This window comes from Lynx canadensis, chromosome C1 (assembly GCF_007474595.2).
Source record: "Lynx canadensis isolate LIC74 chromosome C1, mLynCan4.pri.v2, whole genome shotgun sequence".
Lineage (NCBI taxonomy): Eukaryota > Metazoa > Chordata > Mammalia > Carnivora > Felidae > Lynx > Lynx canadensis.
The window spans coordinates 6,663,267-6,680,860 of record NC_044310.1 but is presented as its reverse complement, the minus strand read 5'-3'; the positions used below and the strand labels follow the sequence as shown (position 1 = coordinate 6,680,860).

Sequence of the window (17,594 nt, the reverse complement as noted above, 5' to 3'; positions counted from 1 at the left end):
CCGCTCACCGTCCCCGTTCTTAAAGATGATGCCCACGCTGCTGTCACTGCCCGCCTCCTCGTTGCTGTACATGACCCACAGGGGCTTCATCTTGGAGTCCATGAAGGTGCACTGTTCCACGCTGCGGGCCAGAAAGCAGTCGGCACGGGCCCCTCCGCGGGGCGCCCGGCGGGGCAGGGGGAGGAGGCCGTGGAAGGGGCTCGGGGCTCACCAGACTTCGGCCAGCAGGGTGCTGGGGTCCAGCGGGGACTGCAGGTTGGAGAGGGCCTCCAGGTAGGTCTCCTGGCGCATGCACAGGTGCATCAGCTCCTTGGTCTGGGGCCGGGTGGTCTTCTGGGAGCTCACCTTGACAAAGTCGTTCAGGGCCTTCAGTTTGCTCAGCGCCTCGCCCTGGCGGGGAGACACAAGAGGAGGGCAGCGTGGGAAGGCCGGCGGGACAGGCTCCGAGCCTCAGCCCGGCCCGGGGGGCTCCGAAGGGGCCGAGCCTGCCCAGACACAGGGCCCCCACCCGGGGCAGGGACTCCGGGCCGCGCCTCACCTGCCTCATCAGCACCTTCATGTGGTGGGTGCTGCCCCTGCAGTAGGCTTCCATGATGAGGCCGAAGCGCAGCGCCACGGAGGGCACGTGCATCTCGGAGCTGGAGGAAGGAGGGGACGGCTGAGCCGCGCGGGGCCGGCGAGGTGGGAACGGCCAGGGGCCCCGCCTCCCCAGGCCCGGCGGGCCCAGTACCGGAGGTGCCAGAAAAGGAAGTGGCCGATCTTGCGGTTGGACAGGGCCCGGTCCAGCAGGAACTTGGTCAGCTCGCAGTCCAGGTAGGACTCGTACTTGAGGACCTGCACCAGCTGCAGCAGGTACTGGAAAAGCTCGTCGTCCCTGCAGAGGAGGGAGGCCGGCCTCAGCTGAGCAGACCCCAGGCAGGGCTCAGTCCTCTTCGGGCCGGGCTCCGCCGCCAGGCGGCGGGGACAAAACCGCGCTTCCGAGGGGCGGGCGGGGAGCCCGCGGGACTCACGTCAGTTTCCGCAGAGACTTGATGGCGAAGGAGCCCACGTGGCGGTCGGGGAAGCTGAAGTCCAGCAGCTCCAGGGCGCTCAGGACGGGCAGGTCCGGCCAGGAGCACAGCAGGTAGAGCATCTGGGGGTGCGGGTGGTCAAGGCGCGGCTGGGCAGGAGGTCAAGTGGGGGGCCCGCGGCGGAGGCCCCGCCCCCGGCCCCGCCCCCCCCCGCCCACCTGGGCCACATCCTCGTGCTTGTTCCACTTGGTGACCAGCAGCAGGCGGGCCAGCGCCTCCGGGAAGCGCTCCTGGACCTCGTGCCGCATCTTCCACACCAGGTCTTTCTCGTGCTCATACAGCTCCCCGGACCCCCGCCGCTCCAGGATTTCCCGCAGCTGCAGCTGCTGAGGGGTGCAGGCCGGGTGAGCTGCGGCCAGGCCAGGCGCCCCACCGCCCGCGGCCCCCAGCTCACCTCCTCCTCGCTGAAGCGCCCGTGCTCCCCGTGCCGCCCCAGCTCCAGAATCTGCAATGAGCGGTCCCGTCTCAGCACAGCACCCCCGGCCTCCGCCCCCCAGATGCCAGGAGCATCTCTCCCAGTAGCTGTGACAACCAAACGTGTCTTTGGACATGGCCCCAACCCCCCTGGGGAACAAAGCGGCCCTGACTGAGAACCACTGCTCCCCACCTGCTTTAGCGGGTTAGGATTCTAGAGAGTCAAGCAGGTCCCCAAATGTGTGTGGTGACCAAGCCCTGGCCCTGAGCCACTTAGGGGATGGCGGGGGGGCGGGGGGCCGAGGGGGGCACCATGCTCCGGGGAGCCCCAGAGACAGGGTCAGGAAAGGTCATCTTTAGCCCCACAGCCTCTGGGGAGGGCGGGTCCCGCCAGGCCCAGGTTGGCGAGGGGGCTGACCTTGTCCAGGGCTGGGTAGTACACAGGGTAGGGGGACACCTCAGGGAGGCAGATGACTAGGGCAGCAGCGCTCTCCGTGTTGGGGTTACTCCGCACTGTTCCCGCGGGGTTCAGCAGCTCCCCCTTCTCGTCTGGACACAGGGATGGATGGGAGTTGCACGAGGAACGCCACCGGCCGGGAGCCCACGCCCCCGGGCCCCTCCCTCCCGCCGGGGCAGACCTGGTGCGGAAGGCCACATGTACAGGCAGCATTCACCGGTCTTGAGCTGGTCCTTGTAGTCAAACAGCATGAGGTTGGCCCAGGCGATGGGGCAGTCCTGGGAAAGACCACGGGCAGGTCAGGGCCATTTGTTCATCTGCAGGATGGGTGTAGCCTCCAGGCCGCCTTCCCCGCCCTCACCCAGACTCCCCGTGAGGAAGCCGGCAAGGTCAGCCGCCTCCTGGCTCCCTTCCACTTCCAGTGGCATCCCTGCTCCTGGCTTCTTGAGAAACCCCCAAACGAACCACACCGGCCCCAGAAGGCTGGCCCAGCTCAGCTATGGGTTAAGTCAGCGTGGCTCAGTGGCCAGTCACATCCCGGGCCCTGGTGACTCAGTGCTCAACCACCGTGCCTTCCCTGCTGGCTGCTGACTCAGGCCACTCTTGCTCCCGGTGAGGACAGTGCGTCCGTCCTCCTACCCCAGGGAGCCGCCTCCAGGCTCCCACGGGGACCGAAGGCTTAGGCCCAGATATTCCGAGTCACCGTGCTCATGAGCCCTGGAACCCAGAGCCCTCACGTAGCAGGGGTGGCGGCCAGTGCGGGAGGGGCGGGGAGGTTGGGTGGGCCAGCCCTCCCGGGACTCCCCCCCCCCATCCCCAAGGTGCGTTCCTGCTCTGAGTGGATAAGGGGGAGTGACCCACAGGGGGCTGGCTCCCAGAGGCCTGGCCCCAGCCTCCCAGCCAGCCCCACCCACCGCCTTCTTGGACTTCTTCTTGGTGGACCGAGCCTTCTTGGCCTTCTCGATCACGGCGTAAAGTGCAAAGCAGAGACGAGCCATGCGAGGCAGGTCGCAGACGTTGATGTCAAACTCTAGCCGCTGCTTCCACACGGGCTCTGAGCACACGCTCACCTCCGAGCTGGACACCGTCTTGCACAGCGTCTCGTTGCCATGGAAGAGCCCGGCCTGCACCACCAGCTGGGGAAGGTGCAGGCGCAGGTGACAGGTGGCAGAGACCCAGCCTCTCCCCGCTCCCAGGTTCTCCCCCCACCACCTAAGGTTCAGAGCTCCCGATATGTCCACATTTCACATGGGTCTGAATCCCACTTTCCATGTGGAAGAAAGTGGCACAGAAGAGGGGTGGCCGAATGCCTGAGAGGTTCAAGGGGCCACAGGGTGAAGGGAAGGGCACCACGGGCCGTGCATGGGCTCCCCATGCCTCTGTGGGACCCCAAGTCATGGCACTTCCCTGCTCTGGGCCTCAGTTTCCCCACTGGGGCTTGGGAACTCCAGGGGCCCTTCCAGTTCTAATGCCCAAGCCTACCTCCACGGCTCAGAATTGTGCGAGCCCCAGGAGGAGGGGGATGTTTAATGCCGCCTGAACACGCCGACCCTGGCTCCTCCAGCTCTACCCTGACAGCCCTCCGGCCCAGCCAGAAAGCGGCTTCCCTCCGATGCTCCAGGGTTCCATCCGGGAACCCCAGACCTGCCCTGTTTGCGAAATTACCCCAACAAAAAGTGTTCCACAAAGAGACCCGACCTCTGCGGACCCAGCTGTAACGTCCAGCAAATGGGACAGTAAAACAGACACCTGGCAGGCTATCCTATCCTGAGGACTGAGGGAGATGGGGTGTGTGAACGGCCCAGAAGTGGGCGTGGCCCCCAGGGGTCCCCGCCCGCGCTCCACACACCTCTCAGGTGTCCCCAGGGAGTCCCAAGGCCCCAGGGCCCAGCTGGAGCCGCTCCTCTCCGGCACCTGTCACCTCCCAGACTCTGGGCTTCCCACATCCCTGGGCCGGGCCTGGGCCCACCACGTCTACCAAAGTCAAATACCCAGAACTCACTGGGCCTGGTTTCTACGAATTAGCCTCTCTGGCCGGCCGGCCTGCTCCCCTCCCCTCTTCCTGTTTTGAAGCGGCTCACAACCACCCCAGGCAGGGATGCTGGGTAATGTGGTCAGGTGGCTCTCATGTGGCCCCCCCCCTTCTTCCTCCACCACCCCTCTAGACCACAGCCACCTTGTTTGTGCCGAAAACATCCCCCCTCCCCCCAGAAGCCCCCACCTTCATCCGCTCATCCGCATTCACTTTGCTGCCCTGGATCAGCTCCACGCAGAAAGGCTGCTCCAGGGACCACAGGGACAAGGAAGAAGGCTGGGGCGGGGCGGAGGGTGGGGGGGAGAAGCGGGGCTGTCAAAGCAGAGGAATCCAGGGGAGGCTCTGGTGGCTAGCGCCCCTGACCCCTGGCAAGGCCCGCGGCCACTCGGAGGCGGGCTGAGAGTGCCGCCGGTTTGTGGCAAGGCTCGAGTACCCACTTGCCTTTACCAGAAAACCCGCCGTGCAGGTGCGCCGGGACCCCTGAGCCCTGCCCCAGGAAAGCTCGGGCGGCCCCCCGCCCCCGCCCAGCACACTGGTGTAGTCTTGGCCGGCCAAGCTCAAGGCCCAGCTGTCGCCACTGACCAGCCAAGGAGCCTGAGATGAGGCGTCCTGGGCCGGCCGCCAGCCCGCGGTGTGGCCACGAGGCTCCGGGGCCGGACAACGGGTGGGAGGAAGGGATGGAGGGGAGGGGAAGCGGAAGGCACCGGCTCACCTTCTTCATGGGAATGGGGGGCGGTTTGGTGCGCGGTTTTTGGACTTGGGGGGCAGGGTTGCTCTGCTCATCCCGCATGGCGAGGATGGAAGAAGAGTGCACCATGGTCAGGTGGGGGGTCAGCCCGCTGTGCAAGCAGCTGCAGATGTACTGAGACGGGGGCACAGAGTGAGCGGCCGACGGGGCAGCCCCAAGCATTCCCCGACCCGGGGGGCTCCCCGAGGCTGACCACCGCCTACCCCAGGCCTTCCAGGCCCCTCCTGAGGACTCTCCTGCCCCCACCCGCTTCCGGAAGACAGAGCCCTCCTTGTGCTCATGAGGCGGGCAAGCCCAGCAAGGGGACGCTCTCGCCAGGACCCCCAGAGGCCTGGCTCCTCATGTTCAAGGGGGGCCCAGGGCCCCTCCCAGCCATCGCCCTCACCTGGAACTGGCAGAGGGGGTAGCTGCCGTAGAGGTACTCGTGCTTCCCGTTCACCTGCAGGGTGTAGTCCTCAGGCCGCTCCAGCAGCGGCTGCCGGAACACCGTGGCCTTCTTCCGGAGGGCACAGGCCATCAGTGCCAGGGGCACATCCTTGCTGGACACCTGGAAGGTGAAGCTCTCCTGGGGGGGGGGAGGGGAGGGAGGGTCAGCCCTCCACCCTTGGGGGTGGCAGAGGGGGTGGCGCATGGACTCTGGGACAGAGGGTGGGGTTGCCTGTTTGTAATAGGTGCCCCCTCCCCCCAGCGCGAGCGCCGAGGGCAGAGTCTGATGCAGGCACGTGGCTGACACCCAAGAAATACTTATTGAACGAATGAGTGGACCAGTGACCAAGGCCATTCGGTCATTCTGCCTCTCATCCGACTTGCCGGGTGGGACATTTGGCCGAGATCCTCGCATGCATGGATGCCCACAAGTACCACCGGGCGCCACTGGGAGGAGAGTGGATCTGGGGCGGTGGGCGGAGGACTGGGAAGTGTCACGGGGAAGCACCCCCCCCCCCCCTTGGACACAGCAGCCTGGACGCAGCAAACGGGCCCCGGCGTCCCCGGCAGGAACCGCGGGCTCACCTCGCTGCCCTCAAACTTGACGTTGACGAGGAGGGCCCGGTTGGGGACCCGCAGGGTGCCGGCCCCCCAGCTCCGGGCCGAGGGCTCCAGCTGCAGGGGGAAGCTGTACTGCAGCCAGGCCTCCCAGCCCAGCTGCTGCCGGCGGGCGGCCGCCTCCTCGCAGAACTGGCGCATCTTGGTGCGAAAGTCATTCACCTCGGGGTCCCGCAAGGAGTCGAACTCGTGGAGGCCTGAGAGGTGGGGAGGCTGGGTCAGCCAGGGGACGGAGAGGGGCGGGGCCGAGAGGGCCCACCGCACACGGGGGCGGGGCGGGAAGGGCCCACCACTCACGGGGGCAGGGCAGGGGCAGGGCCGGGAGAGCCCGTCGCGGGGCGGGGCCAGGAGGGCCCGTCGCACACGGCGGGGCGGGACAGGGCGGGAAGGGTGCAGTGCACGAGGGGGGCGGGAGGGGAGGCGGGGCAGGGACACGGTGGGGCGGGGCGGGGCGGGGCCAGGAGGACCCATCGCACACGGGGGCGGGGCGGGGCGGGGCCAGGAGGGCCCAACGCACACGGGGGGCGGGGCCGGGCAGGGAGGGGAGGGCCCACCCGCACGCGGGGCACCTTTGCCGATGAGGAGGCTGATCTGTGAGTTGACAAGCTTCTTCACCCTGTCACCCTCTCGGGCCACCAGGCGCAGCACCGGCAGGAAGGGCTGGATGTCACACAGTCGCCGCTGCTCGTCCTCCAGCTCCTGCTGCTCCGCGGTCTGGTTGACGCAGGTGAACACGTAGGCCTCAGGGTCGCTGAGCATGTGGAAGAGTGGCTCATACTGGGCGCGGTGCCACAACACCTGAGGGGACAGTGGCCGGTCAGCCCCTCCGACCAAAGTGAGCGGGGCCACGGGGAGCGGGGAGGTGGCTGGAGGCTGACCTCGGTCTGGGTGTCCCTCCCCTGCACGACCCTGCCCTCCCCAGACCCCTAGAGCACCGCATGGGTCACCATCACTGCCCTTCTGTGGAAGGTGCCTGGTGTTCGCTAAAGTCCTGTCCACAGTCCCCCCTGTATGTTACCCTTGAGAGACGGCCAGCCAGACATGACCTCCAGCTAATAGTCCTGGGGTTCATCACCCTGATTTCTAAATGTTGGCAACTAATTCAGAAAAGGCAAACAACTTGAGAGAGCCATAAAACCCTCCATGGGCTGTGTTCAGCTAAGGCGGTCAGTGTGTGGCCTCAGGGCAAGGTGTCCCCAGGGTCCCCTGAGAGAGCCATCTAATAGTCAAGCTTTACTGCAAAACTGTTCACCACTGAGTCACAGAAAAGACGGGAAAGGAGCCCTATTTTTCTTCCACAGGGGACGGATAATTATGGTCCATCAGCACAAAGGGATTGGTACAGGGACATGACCCAGAATCTAGGGACACAAGACACACGGTGAGTGGGAAAAACAAAAAACAAAAAACAAAAAACCCCAACGTATAGAGCAGCAGATCTAATTCAAGCCCAGGTCCATAAAAACAACTCTAATGGGGCACCTGGGTGGCTCAGTCAGTTAAGCGTCGGCTCCAGATTTCCGCTCAGGTCTTGATCTCACGGTAGTAATTTCGAGTCCCAAGTTGGGCTCTGTGCTGGGTATGGAGCCTACTTAAGATTCTCTCTCTCTCCCTCTGCCCCTCTCCTGAGCTTGTGCTCGCTCTCTCTCTCTCTCTCTCTCTCTCTCTCTCCCTCTCTTAAAAAAAAACAAAAACCACAACTCCAATAAACAGAGTAATTAGTATAGACCAGGATTCGACAAAAGTGACTGGTTTGCAGGCAAAACCCGCTCTGCTCCCAAGTTATTAGAAGACAGCCACGCCCACTCATTTACATATTGTCTGGGGCTGCTCTGGGCCTCCGTTGGCAGAGTTGAGTGCTTGCGACAAATATCAGATGGCCAGCAAAGCCGAGAATATTTACTCTCTGGCGTCTGGTATAAAGAAAAGTATGAAGGAACTGAAGGCAAATCGGGGTGTGTGCAGCGCCCCACGTGTTTTGCATTTCTGCAGTGTGGGAATTGTAGTAGCTCGCATGCCTGGTTCAGGAAGATAAGATTACCCTTCAAGTGAAATTTACATAAAGTTAACTCACATGAAAAAGATGTTATAATGTTAACTCAGAAAAAAAAAAAAGAGATCTCAAAGTCCGTAATCAGAATTATCACAAAAAGCAACACTCCACAGAAAAGGAAACAGGAAGCAGCCAAACTGTTAACTGTGGTTGTCTCACAAGGGCTGGATCACAGGTGACTTTTTCCCTTTTTCTGTTTTTTTCCCGTTTTCCTAAATCAATGTGTCCATATTACTTTTGAAATGGAAAACAAATTTTTTTTTTTTTTTAAATTTTTAAAGGAACCTCCCAGGAAGGGGAGATTGAGAAACAAAAACCAAACAAAAATTCCAAGATGGTCCGTTGCTTCTCTCCCTTTTTTGTGTGTGTTCAACTCCCAAGTATAGCTTTTAAAATTCTGAGCTGAGGTCTTGCTCTCTGGTGTGACCCATTAAATCCCACACTTGGTAAGTGGGATAAGCCCTTTGAAAGATCACAAGACAACATCTACCAAATACTTTCCAGATGTCTAACCCTTTGACTCAGTAATCCACCCGGACGATTATTCAACAAAAACTAAAAACTATTTCCAAAGATGATGTTTACTGAGATGACAGCTCTAAAGAGAGAAGACAGATAAGACTCTTTTAAGTGGCCTTGGATGGGGTGTGGTTCCGAAAAATGATGGCACAGTCATGGACAGAAGGAAAGGCCACCATGGGAACCACACCCTGAAGCTCTCGCTGGAATCTAGTGAGTGTAATCGTGCACTGATAAAGGGGGAAGCTGAACTCAAAATGCTAGCTGGGCACTAACTGTAAGCGTTTATTATTATTTTTTAATGTTTATTCATTTTATGAGAGAGACAGACAGAGTGGGAGCGGGGGAGGGGCAGAGAGAGAGGGAGACACAGAATCTGAAGCAGGCTCCAGGCTCCGAGCTGTCAGCACAGAGCCTGACGCGGGGCTCGAACTCACAAACCATGAGATCATGACCTGAGCAGAAGTCAGATGCTCAACCAACCGAGCCACCCAAGGCGCCCAGGATCGTACCTTCTTGATGGTGCTGAGGTTGGCATTCCGGGACACAGGGAAGTTCAGATAGACCCCCGTGGGCAGCAGGAAGTCAACTGCCACACTCTGATTCTCCTCCTTGGTCCAGAATTCCATGGGGCAGTCGACCCCAGGGGGCATCCTGTTTTTTCACTCCAAAGACACCGGCTGTCCTGAAAAGGAAGAGAAGGCAAAATGAGGCACCCTAAGGGTGCTGGATGAATCCTTTGAAGGGATCCTTTGGAAAACAGATTGTCAGGACCTTTGGCAGTGGGATGTTCAGGAAGGAGTCCCTCCCGTGGGCGCCCAAAGCTCGCCTCCCTCTGGACTTCGTCCTGCCTGGGGTGGCCTGTGGCTCCTACTGTCCCCAGACCCCATCTCATCCGTCATCACAGGTGGGCACCCACTCTGTCTGCATCCCTCACCGCAGTGGCCCAAACTCAAGACACCAACAGACCCGTTCCAAGTCATTTTTTCTCAGGAACACACGCACAAGTGGGAGACCCGGCCACAGCCACCAGCTGGCAGAAACGGGGGATGGCAGGGTCCCTGGTCAGACAACCCAGGACTCAAGAAGGACCAGGGGCTGCAGTTCTTTGAAACTTTCTAACCAGAAACCAAGTGGTTTAAAAATGGCTTTGGCCATCAAACAATTTGTTGAAATATCTCAGTCATACCAAACGCCCCCAGTCATACCCACTCTTCAGTAACAAAATGCTGTAGACACAGTTAAAGATCTTGTATCTCCCCTGCTCCAGGTTATCACTACCTGCATTCTGGTTGGTTATAATTTCCGTGCATGTTTTTATACTCTTATTACATTAATATGTATCCATGAAAAATTGCTAATATCTGTGCATGCTTTCGAACTTTCTATGAATGGCGGGTCTTCTGCAATCTCTCTGCCAGTCAACATTCTGTTAGTTAGATTTATCCACACTGATACATGTAGCTCAAGTTCATTCACCGGAACCCCTGTGGTATTCACTGTGTATATAAACCACAATTTATTTACCCCTTCTCCTGTTGATGAACCTCAGGGTTTGTTTCTACTCTTTTTGGTTATTACAAACAATGCTACAATGCATATCGTTATACACCTCACTTTGTGTATATGTAGAGTCTGGGTGAGTGCTGTCCAAGAGAAATACAATGGGAACCACACAGGCAATGTCAAAGTTGCCAGCAGCCACGTTTAAAAAAAGTAAAAAGAGGGGCGCCTGGGTGGCTCAGTCGGTGAAGCGTCCGACTTCGGCTCGGGTCATGATCTCGCGGTTCGTGGGTTCGAGCCCCGCGTCGGGCTCCGCGCAGACAGCTCGGAGCCTGGAGCCTGCTTCCAGATTCTGTGTCTCCCTCTCAATCTCTCTCTGCCCCGCCCCTGCTCATGCTCTGTCTCTCTGTGTCAAAAATAAATACATATTTAAAAAATTAAAGGGGTGCTTGGGTGGCTCAGTTGGTTAAGCGTCCGACTTCAGCTCAGGTCATGATCTTGCAGTTTGTGAGTTCAAGCCCCGTATCAGGCTCTGTGCTGATGGCTCAGAGCCTGGAGCCTGCTTTGGATTCCGTGTCTCTCTCTGCCTGTCTCCTGCTTGCTCGCTCACTCTCTCTCTCTCTCTCTCTCTCTCTCTCTCTCTCAAAAATAAATAAATATTTTTTTAAAAATTAAAAAAAAAATTTTAAGTAAAAAGATAAAGTTAAGTTTAGTGATATATTTTATGGAACCCAATATATCCAAACTATAGTCACTTCAAAACGTCATCACAAAAAAAAGAATTACTAATGAGATATTTTACACTTTTTTTTTTTTTTTTTTGGTATTAAGTCTTTGAAATCTGGTATATATTTTACACTTACAGCACATTGCAATTTGGGCACTAGATTTCCATCAGAAATACCTCATCTATATGTAGATTTCATGCCATTTACAGCTAAAAAGCAGGTTCAGAGACTCAAGTTGTTGCAGATAAAAGGTTTCCAAGAAATGAGTGGAGTATCCATTTCTTAGATCTGAATGAATTAAAATTAAATGAATTGTTTAGAAATTCCGTTCCTCCATCACCCTTCACATTTTTTTAATGTTTATTTATTTTTGAGAGAGAGAGAGAGAGAGAAAGCACAAGCGGGGAAGGGGCAGACAGAGAGGGAGACACAGGATCCGAAGCAGGCTCCAGGCTCCGAGCTGTCCATGCAGAGCCCGATGCGGGGCTCGAACTCACAAACTGCGAGATCATGACCTGAGCCGAAGTCGGATGCTTAACGGACTGAGCCACCCAGGTGCCCCATCACTCTTCACATTTCAAGTGCTCCAGGGCTACATGCAGCTGGGGGCTGCCTCGCTGGACAGCACAGGTCCAGGGTATGTGTGCATATATATATATATATATACACCTCAGAGTGGAACTGTCACATCATGACAATAACCTAGAGAGCCAAACACCTTGAACTTTACTAACGTAGGGCCCGTTGGCAATGGCACCACCACCACGGTCTGCTGCTTACTTCCATTCCTTCATCAGCCCTTGGGGTCATCACATTTACTCATTTCCACCAACCCGATGGTCACAGAATGCTCTTTGGTTGTTTTAATTTGCATTTCCCTGTATCCTCTGCAAATAGCCTGCTTTTAACTTTTGCCTGTTTTTTTCTGTGGGGTTGTCTTTTTCTTATTGGTTGACAGGGTTTCTCTTATATACTCTGAATTCAGTTCCTTTGTTGATTAAAAGAGTTGGAAATGTCTTCTTTTGGTCCAGGTCATCTTTTCACTCCGTTTTTAGTGTCTTTTTGGTGAGCAAAAGTTTGCAGTGTTGACGTGGTCAAATATTTTCCTTTGTGTTTTATGATTTTTATTCTTTAGAAAAATATTTCCCTACCCGAAGGTCACATCCTCCTAGATTTCGATGACTTTTAAAAATAATTGAAAAATGGGGTTCCTGGGTGGCTCAGTCAGTTAAGCGTCCGACTTCGGCTCGGGTCATGATCTCATGGTTTGTGGGTTCGAGCCCCGCATCGGGCTCCGCGCAGACAGCTCGGAGCCTGGAGCCTGCTTCGGATTCTGTGTCTCCCTCTCTCTCTGCCCCTCCCCGTCCGTGATCTGTCGCTCTCGCTCAAAAATAAATAAACATTCAAAAAAATAATAGAAAGGAATTTGGTTTAAGAGAGAGATTCTTTTGGGTTCTGCCATTTGGGCCCAGGACTCCCCCCTCCCAGAACGGCCGGTGCTGAATCTGCTCGGAGCTGCAGCACGTGGGCACATCACCCTGTAACCACTGCTGGGATCCACTTCCTCTGATTGTAAAACCACATCCTACTTGGGTTCCTCTTTCTGAGAATGACCAGGCCAAAGGCTTTCTTTTTGATTCAAGATGTGGGGGACAGTCAAAAATCCCGGAGAATCCACTTAACAATGCTCAATGTCCTGTGGCCACGCTCAGGAAGCCAGGGGAACCCGTGGCCACTCGATCCTGAGGTCAAGATGAGCACATGTGGCCTGAGCTCCTCGGGACTCCAGCCAAAGGGAGGGTGCTCGGAGACCAAGGCGCCCCTGCTCCTCTGCCCCTTAGCGCTACGGAAATGAAGGCTTCAACTACACTCACCCGTGCGGGATGCAAGGGAAAACTCGCCCTTAAAAAGCTCATCCCTAAGAAAGGAAGAAGAGGAGGGTGCGGGCGGGGCATAATCAAATGCCAGAGGTGGGACGGGAGGCAGCAGGAATCCTCCCTCTCTTTGTGGGCCCAGGACCCACATGCAGCTGCTAACAAGCCCGAACTCTCTATGAAGCTGACTCCTCTCTCTGCAAACGTACGCGACAAAGATACCGACTAATCCAGGGGCTTTCTCGCGGCTCCAAGAACGCAAGTTGGTACAACCACTTTGGCGAAGTCTCTACTCTTGGCAGTGTCTACTAAGGCTGAGCACCCGTGTGCCTCGTGAGCCAGCAATTAACTGCACCATAGGTGTTCGCTCGCCAGAAACACGAGTATACGCGCACCAAGAGACACGAACAAGAGTGTCTACAGCATTGCTCTTTGTAATGGCCCCAAACTGGAACGTTCCCAAGTGCGTATCAGTAGTATAATGGAAAAATAAATTACGGTATCTTCTCCCAACGGCATGTTCCAGAACAATGAGAATGCACGGTCTACAAATACACACAACAGTATAAGTGAATCTCATAAACATAAAGCTGAACAAAAGAAGTCAGGCACAAAAGAGTATGTGCTCATGGTTCCAACTCCACGGAGAACAAACACAGACAGAACTAATCTACGTTGGCAGAAGAAGAGACAGGGGTTACCCCCAGAAGGAGGGCAGGTGCCCCAGGAGAAAGGGGTACGAGGGGCTTCTGGGTACTGGAAGTTTTCAGTTTCTTCACCTGGGAGCTGGGGACCTTCACAAACCCCACACACCCTCAGTCCCAGTGGTTCAGATGGCTTGACTTCATTCCTGGCCGCTCCCGTGGCCTGAGACCCACCTGGCCACAGGGGTTGGACTGGAACCAGGAAGGGGGCTCAGGCCCAGCCAATCACTGTCTACAGTGATTCCACGATGAGCATGTGAATGTCAAGTCAGCCCAGTGGGTTTTGACGTTGGACTTCTCTGGGTATTTCCACCTGGGGTAGCAGGAAAGAATATCCATCTAGGGCTGCTGGTGACCACCTCTCGCTGCCCTTGGTGGGGGTGGTCTGAGAAAAGACGACCGTGGAGGAGAGCAGAGCTCGGCGTGAAGAGAGAGTACAAGCAGGTCCTGAAGGCGTCCTTGGGTTCCTGGATGGAGACATGCCTGAAGCCGGACTCCATTCCTGGACTTTTCAGTTCTCTCGGCCAAAAACTCCCCCTGCCCCCTACCTGCTTTTTCTGTTTTTGTTTTTGTTTTTAACTTAGAGCAGTTTGAGTTTTTTTGTTTTTGTGTTTCTTTCTCTTTTTTTTGTCACTTGCAGCTGCGTGTTCATTTTAGGAAGCGACTGGTGTTTAGCAAGTTCTTTCCTTGGAAACTGGCCTGCCTCTAAGAGCCAACCCTGATCTTTGTAGTGCCATCTAGAGGCACACGGGGTTGTCATCTGATGGCTGTTGCTGCTGGATGGTGGCCTCAGGACCTCTGACTGTTCTCCCTATGACACAGTTTTTAGACTCTTGCCAAACTTTGGTACTCTGAGAAAACAAGATGCCGCGGGTGGGGCCTGACGGGCCAACTGCCGAAGAATTTTCTGGGTACCAGACTCCCATTGTTTAGTCTAAGAGCCTCTCAGCCCTTCCCCCCAAGGAAGTCCTTCAGCGGTCGTATCGCTGAGCTCATTGGCTGCCCATGATACTTCCCACAGTAAGTTCTAGATACTTCCCACAGTAAGCCGGGTTCTCCCGGCTAATTTCCTGGATCTGAATGCAGGAGTTCTCAATTATCGTTGGTCACTTCATCGCATGGAAATAATTGGCACTCGTGGATTACTGGATTTGCTATTTTGTACATATGGCTCAGTCTGAGATGTTATGAGTCTCAAGGAGTATTTATTAAGTTCCAGGAGTCGTGCGAGGTGCTGGAAGATGGTGGAGAAGCTTACATTCCAGCTGGGGAGACATTAATACCCAAGCACATCGTAGGTAGGAAGAATGACCACACGCTATACCAACGCAGTGAAGGCAGTGCTCCAAATGGCGATGTGATGGAGAAGTCTGTAGGGAGGCCAGGAAAAGCCCCTCCGAGGAGAGGACCCCAGAGCAGAGAACCAGACTGCGTCCAGGGAGGATGGGAGGCAGGCCACTGCCGCTGGAGCACATGAGTGGGGCAGGGAGGGGAGGCCATGGGATAAGACAGGTTGAAGAGGTCAGGAGGGACCAAGTCGTGTGGAGCCTTTACAGGGGAGGTGCCTGGGTGTCACGCAAAGAGTGATGGGCGGTCTTAGCAAAGGAGCCAGGGGATCCCATTCGCATCCAAAATGATGCCTCAGCCCCAGGGTGAAAGAACTGGAAAGAAGCAAGTGTGCGCATGGGGAGGTAGGGAGGTTCGTGCCCCCGGTGATGAGAAAGGCAGGGCATCAAGACCTATTTTTTCAACTCTTGTTGAAAGTTAACTTATTTGGAGAGAGAGAGAGAGAGAGAGAGAGAGAGAGAAAATGAGCAGGGGAGGGGCAGAGAGAGAAGGAGAGAGAGAATCCCAAGCAGGCTCCACACTATCGGCACAGACCCCAGTGTGGGGCTCGAACCCACAAACCATGAGATCATGACCCGAGCTGAAATCAAGAGGCAGACGCTCAACTGACTGAGCCCCCCGGGTGCCCCTCAAGATCTATGTAGGAGCTCGGGCCGATGAGATGGGGTCGCGGGGGAAGGAGCAAGGATGACAGCCAGGTGCGGGCTTGGGACACTGGAGGGGTGGTGGAAATACACTGGACGGGCAAGCGTGGGGGAGAAACAGATTTGGGGGCAATGAAACGGCGAGATGTCCATTTCAGACATATGGACTCTTGGCGGTGAAAACCCCCAAGGAGACAGCCAAGGAGCACTCCCCGGTGTGGAGCTTAGGGGAGAGGTCTTTGGGGCTCTCAAGGCATAATTTGGGGTCAGCGGGCTACACACCGAGGCGTATGAGACGGCCGGGAGACAGCGGGTAGGCGAGGGCCGGGCCCGCCTTCAAGGCACTAGGGTGGCTTCCACCAAAGATGAGCCGTGAGTAATCAGTCAGCCAGACTCTTGTGGCCGACTTCTCGGTGCACATCTGACTCGTTAATAAAAGATCAAAGGAAAACGTCCAACAGGTCGCTCAGTCCCTTTCACCTTCCCGCTTCCGGCCAGCGCAGTGCCCAGAACGGCTGTGGAAGGCGGCGGGTCTCAGCCACGGCAGCGCACCATCCCCCCCACCGGCGGTTCTGAGACGTGCCCAGCTAGACGCACCCTCCGCGGCCCAAGGTTGAAGCCGTCTCTCCCGCTGCGAAGGTCTGAGGGGTCTGACCTTCTGCGTCCTGAGCGGACACCAAGGGAGTTTCCCCCAAGATTGCATAAAAGCGCCACCGTCCTTCCCAGCCCGCAGCAGGGCGTGCTACGAGGGCCCCCACTTATTTCTAAGAGAGGAGGGCGAGCGGGGGAGGCAGTGTGCCAGGGTCATGGTGCTTCCTCCAGACTGGGAACGGGGTGGTGGCCCACCTCCTAGCCCCCCTCCTGGGCCGGCAGACCTGCTGGCCGGTGGCTCGTGCCGAGCCCTGGACTCCCGCTCCTTTCCTTTGGAGTCGCACGTTTGAAACTGCACGTTAGTTACGGCTGTGAGCCGCCCTGTGCCTCCCGGGTGTGGCAGGGCTCGGCGTCTTTCCGGCAGTCGTGGCAAATGTGCCCGCCCCTCAGAGCAGGTGGCGCTGCCCAGCCCTGGTCAACGTAAAGCCAGGCTTTTTGGTGCCCGTGTCACATGCCCCCGGGAGCTGCTTCCCCAGGGAACACATGAGTCACTCTCAGCAGGCTCTGGGCAGGGCACAGCCGCAGGGAGAAGGGAAGTTGTATCCTGCTTTATCCGAGAAATAAACGCCCTCCTCCCTGAGGCCGCCTGGGCCAAGACCCGCCGTGTACCTTCCTTTCCTTCGCGTGCTGCGCTAGAGTGAGTGTCTAAGGGTCCCCCGGGGTCATTGCTAGGATTCTGTCCGGAGAGAGAGGTGCTCCTTTCTTTTAACTCTGGGACAAAACATTTAATTCTAGGAAAGTCACAAGCCAAAGAGCTCAAGAGGCGTCTCAGAAACGTCTAGAAGGTGGTTACACACATTGTCCGATGCCTACCATCAACCCCGGCTGGGAGGTAAGGAGACCAGCAGTCACCCTGACAAGGGACAGGGAACCACAGGGGCCGGCCTTCTGCATCAAGCTGAACAGAGTCTGGTTGCGCCTCCTGACCCGGGCTTATTTTCAGGTACTTTTCAGCCTCTAAATAGTCCTTCTAATAAGTGTTCTGGTTCCCAGACTCTCTGCTGTGGAGAATGAAATGGCTGTTTCTCCTGCTGCCTAACTTATGTGGAGAGAGGACACCTCAGAGGCAAACTCCAAAGGGGCTTTACCCAGAGGCCCCGCTTCCCAGTTGGAGCTCCTGGGTGTTTGTCTTAAAAGAGCTTTCTAGAATCCACCCGCTGCTCTGGCAACCAGGGAACGCCCAGAGATGATTCAATAACCACATCTTCCTGGGGACCCTCGGGAAGAAGAACGCGGGGGGCCCCTTTCCGGCCCAGGGGCGTGCAGGCTGCGGGTCCTGTTCGTTCATTCATTCAGCAAATATGTCTTTGAGCATCAGGGACTGTGCCCATCAGGGAACGAACGGGACAGGCACCGTCCCTGATCTTACAGAGTTTTTAGTTTAACAGGAGAAAACAAAAATGAATGAGGAAATAAAAAGAAAAACGAATAACAAGATGATTTCAGAGAAGAGGTGGAAGGTAATAAAAGGGGCTTGTGGGGGGGGTCTCCTCTGGGTGGCGGGTCAGGGAAGGGTGCTCGAATGAGATCATGTCAGAATTGAGGCCCACAGGATGAGAGAGATCAGGCAGAGATCCAGGACGTAGGGTTGAGGCAGCTGGAACAGGAAGTGCAAAGGCCCTGAGGCAGGAGGCCAGGCAACTGGAGGCCAGGACCAGGAGGGGAGATGACCGGAGAGGCAGGGAGGCCTGCAGCGCCTTGTGGCCACCGTGAGGAGCCAGGTTTTCTTATCACCGCAGCGGGAAGCCACCAGCGGGCTTCAGGCAGGAGACTGATATGGCCTGACGTTATGCTTTACAAAAA

At 56.8% G+C, this 17,594-nt stretch overlaps 1 protein-coding gene across 6 annotated transcripts in view; it reads right to left on the bottom strand.

The window, feature by feature from the left end:
• Nucleotides 1-17,594, bottom strand: part of PIK3CD (phosphatidylinositol-4,5-bisphosphate 3-kinase catalytic subunit delta) — a 54,424-nt gene that overhangs the window by 3,881 nt on the left and 32,949 nt on the right. For 4 of the 6 annotated variants that reach the window (XM_030324090.1, XM_030324087.1, XM_030324089.1 and 1 more), the window contains 16 exons: nucleotides 8,853-9,025; nucleotides 6,338-6,566; nucleotides 5,736-5,965; nucleotides 5,110-5,289; nucleotides 4,689-4,838; nucleotides 4,163-4,252; nucleotides 2,856-3,077; nucleotides 2,123-2,219; nucleotides 1,903-2,033; nucleotides 1,465-1,515; nucleotides 1,229-1,396; nucleotides 1,011-1,132; nucleotides 731-874; nucleotides 539-638; nucleotides 212-390; nucleotides 9-121 (listed from right to left, as the gene is read on the bottom strand). In XM_030324090.1, coding sequence (XP_030179950.1) covers nucleotides 9-121; nucleotides 212-390; nucleotides 539-638; nucleotides 731-874; nucleotides 1,011-1,132; nucleotides 1,229-1,396; nucleotides 1,465-1,515; nucleotides 1,903-2,033; nucleotides 2,123-2,219; nucleotides 2,856-3,077; nucleotides 4,163-4,252; nucleotides 4,689-4,838; nucleotides 5,110-5,289; nucleotides 5,736-5,965; nucleotides 6,338-6,566; nucleotides 8,853-8,993 — 2,347 coding nt within the window. In that variant the 5' untranslated portion in view covers nucleotides 8,994-9,025. Of the gene's footprint in view, nucleotides 1-8; nucleotides 122-211; nucleotides 391-538; nucleotides 639-730; nucleotides 875-1,010; nucleotides 1,133-1,228; nucleotides 1,397-1,464; nucleotides 1,516-1,902; nucleotides 2,034-2,122; nucleotides 2,220-2,855; nucleotides 3,078-4,162; nucleotides 4,253-4,688; nucleotides 4,839-5,109; nucleotides 5,290-5,735; nucleotides 5,966-6,337; nucleotides 6,567-8,852; nucleotides 9,026-17,594 lie in introns of those variants that run through there. The other 2 variants (XM_030324091.1, XM_030324092.1) reach the window with 2 other exon arrangements.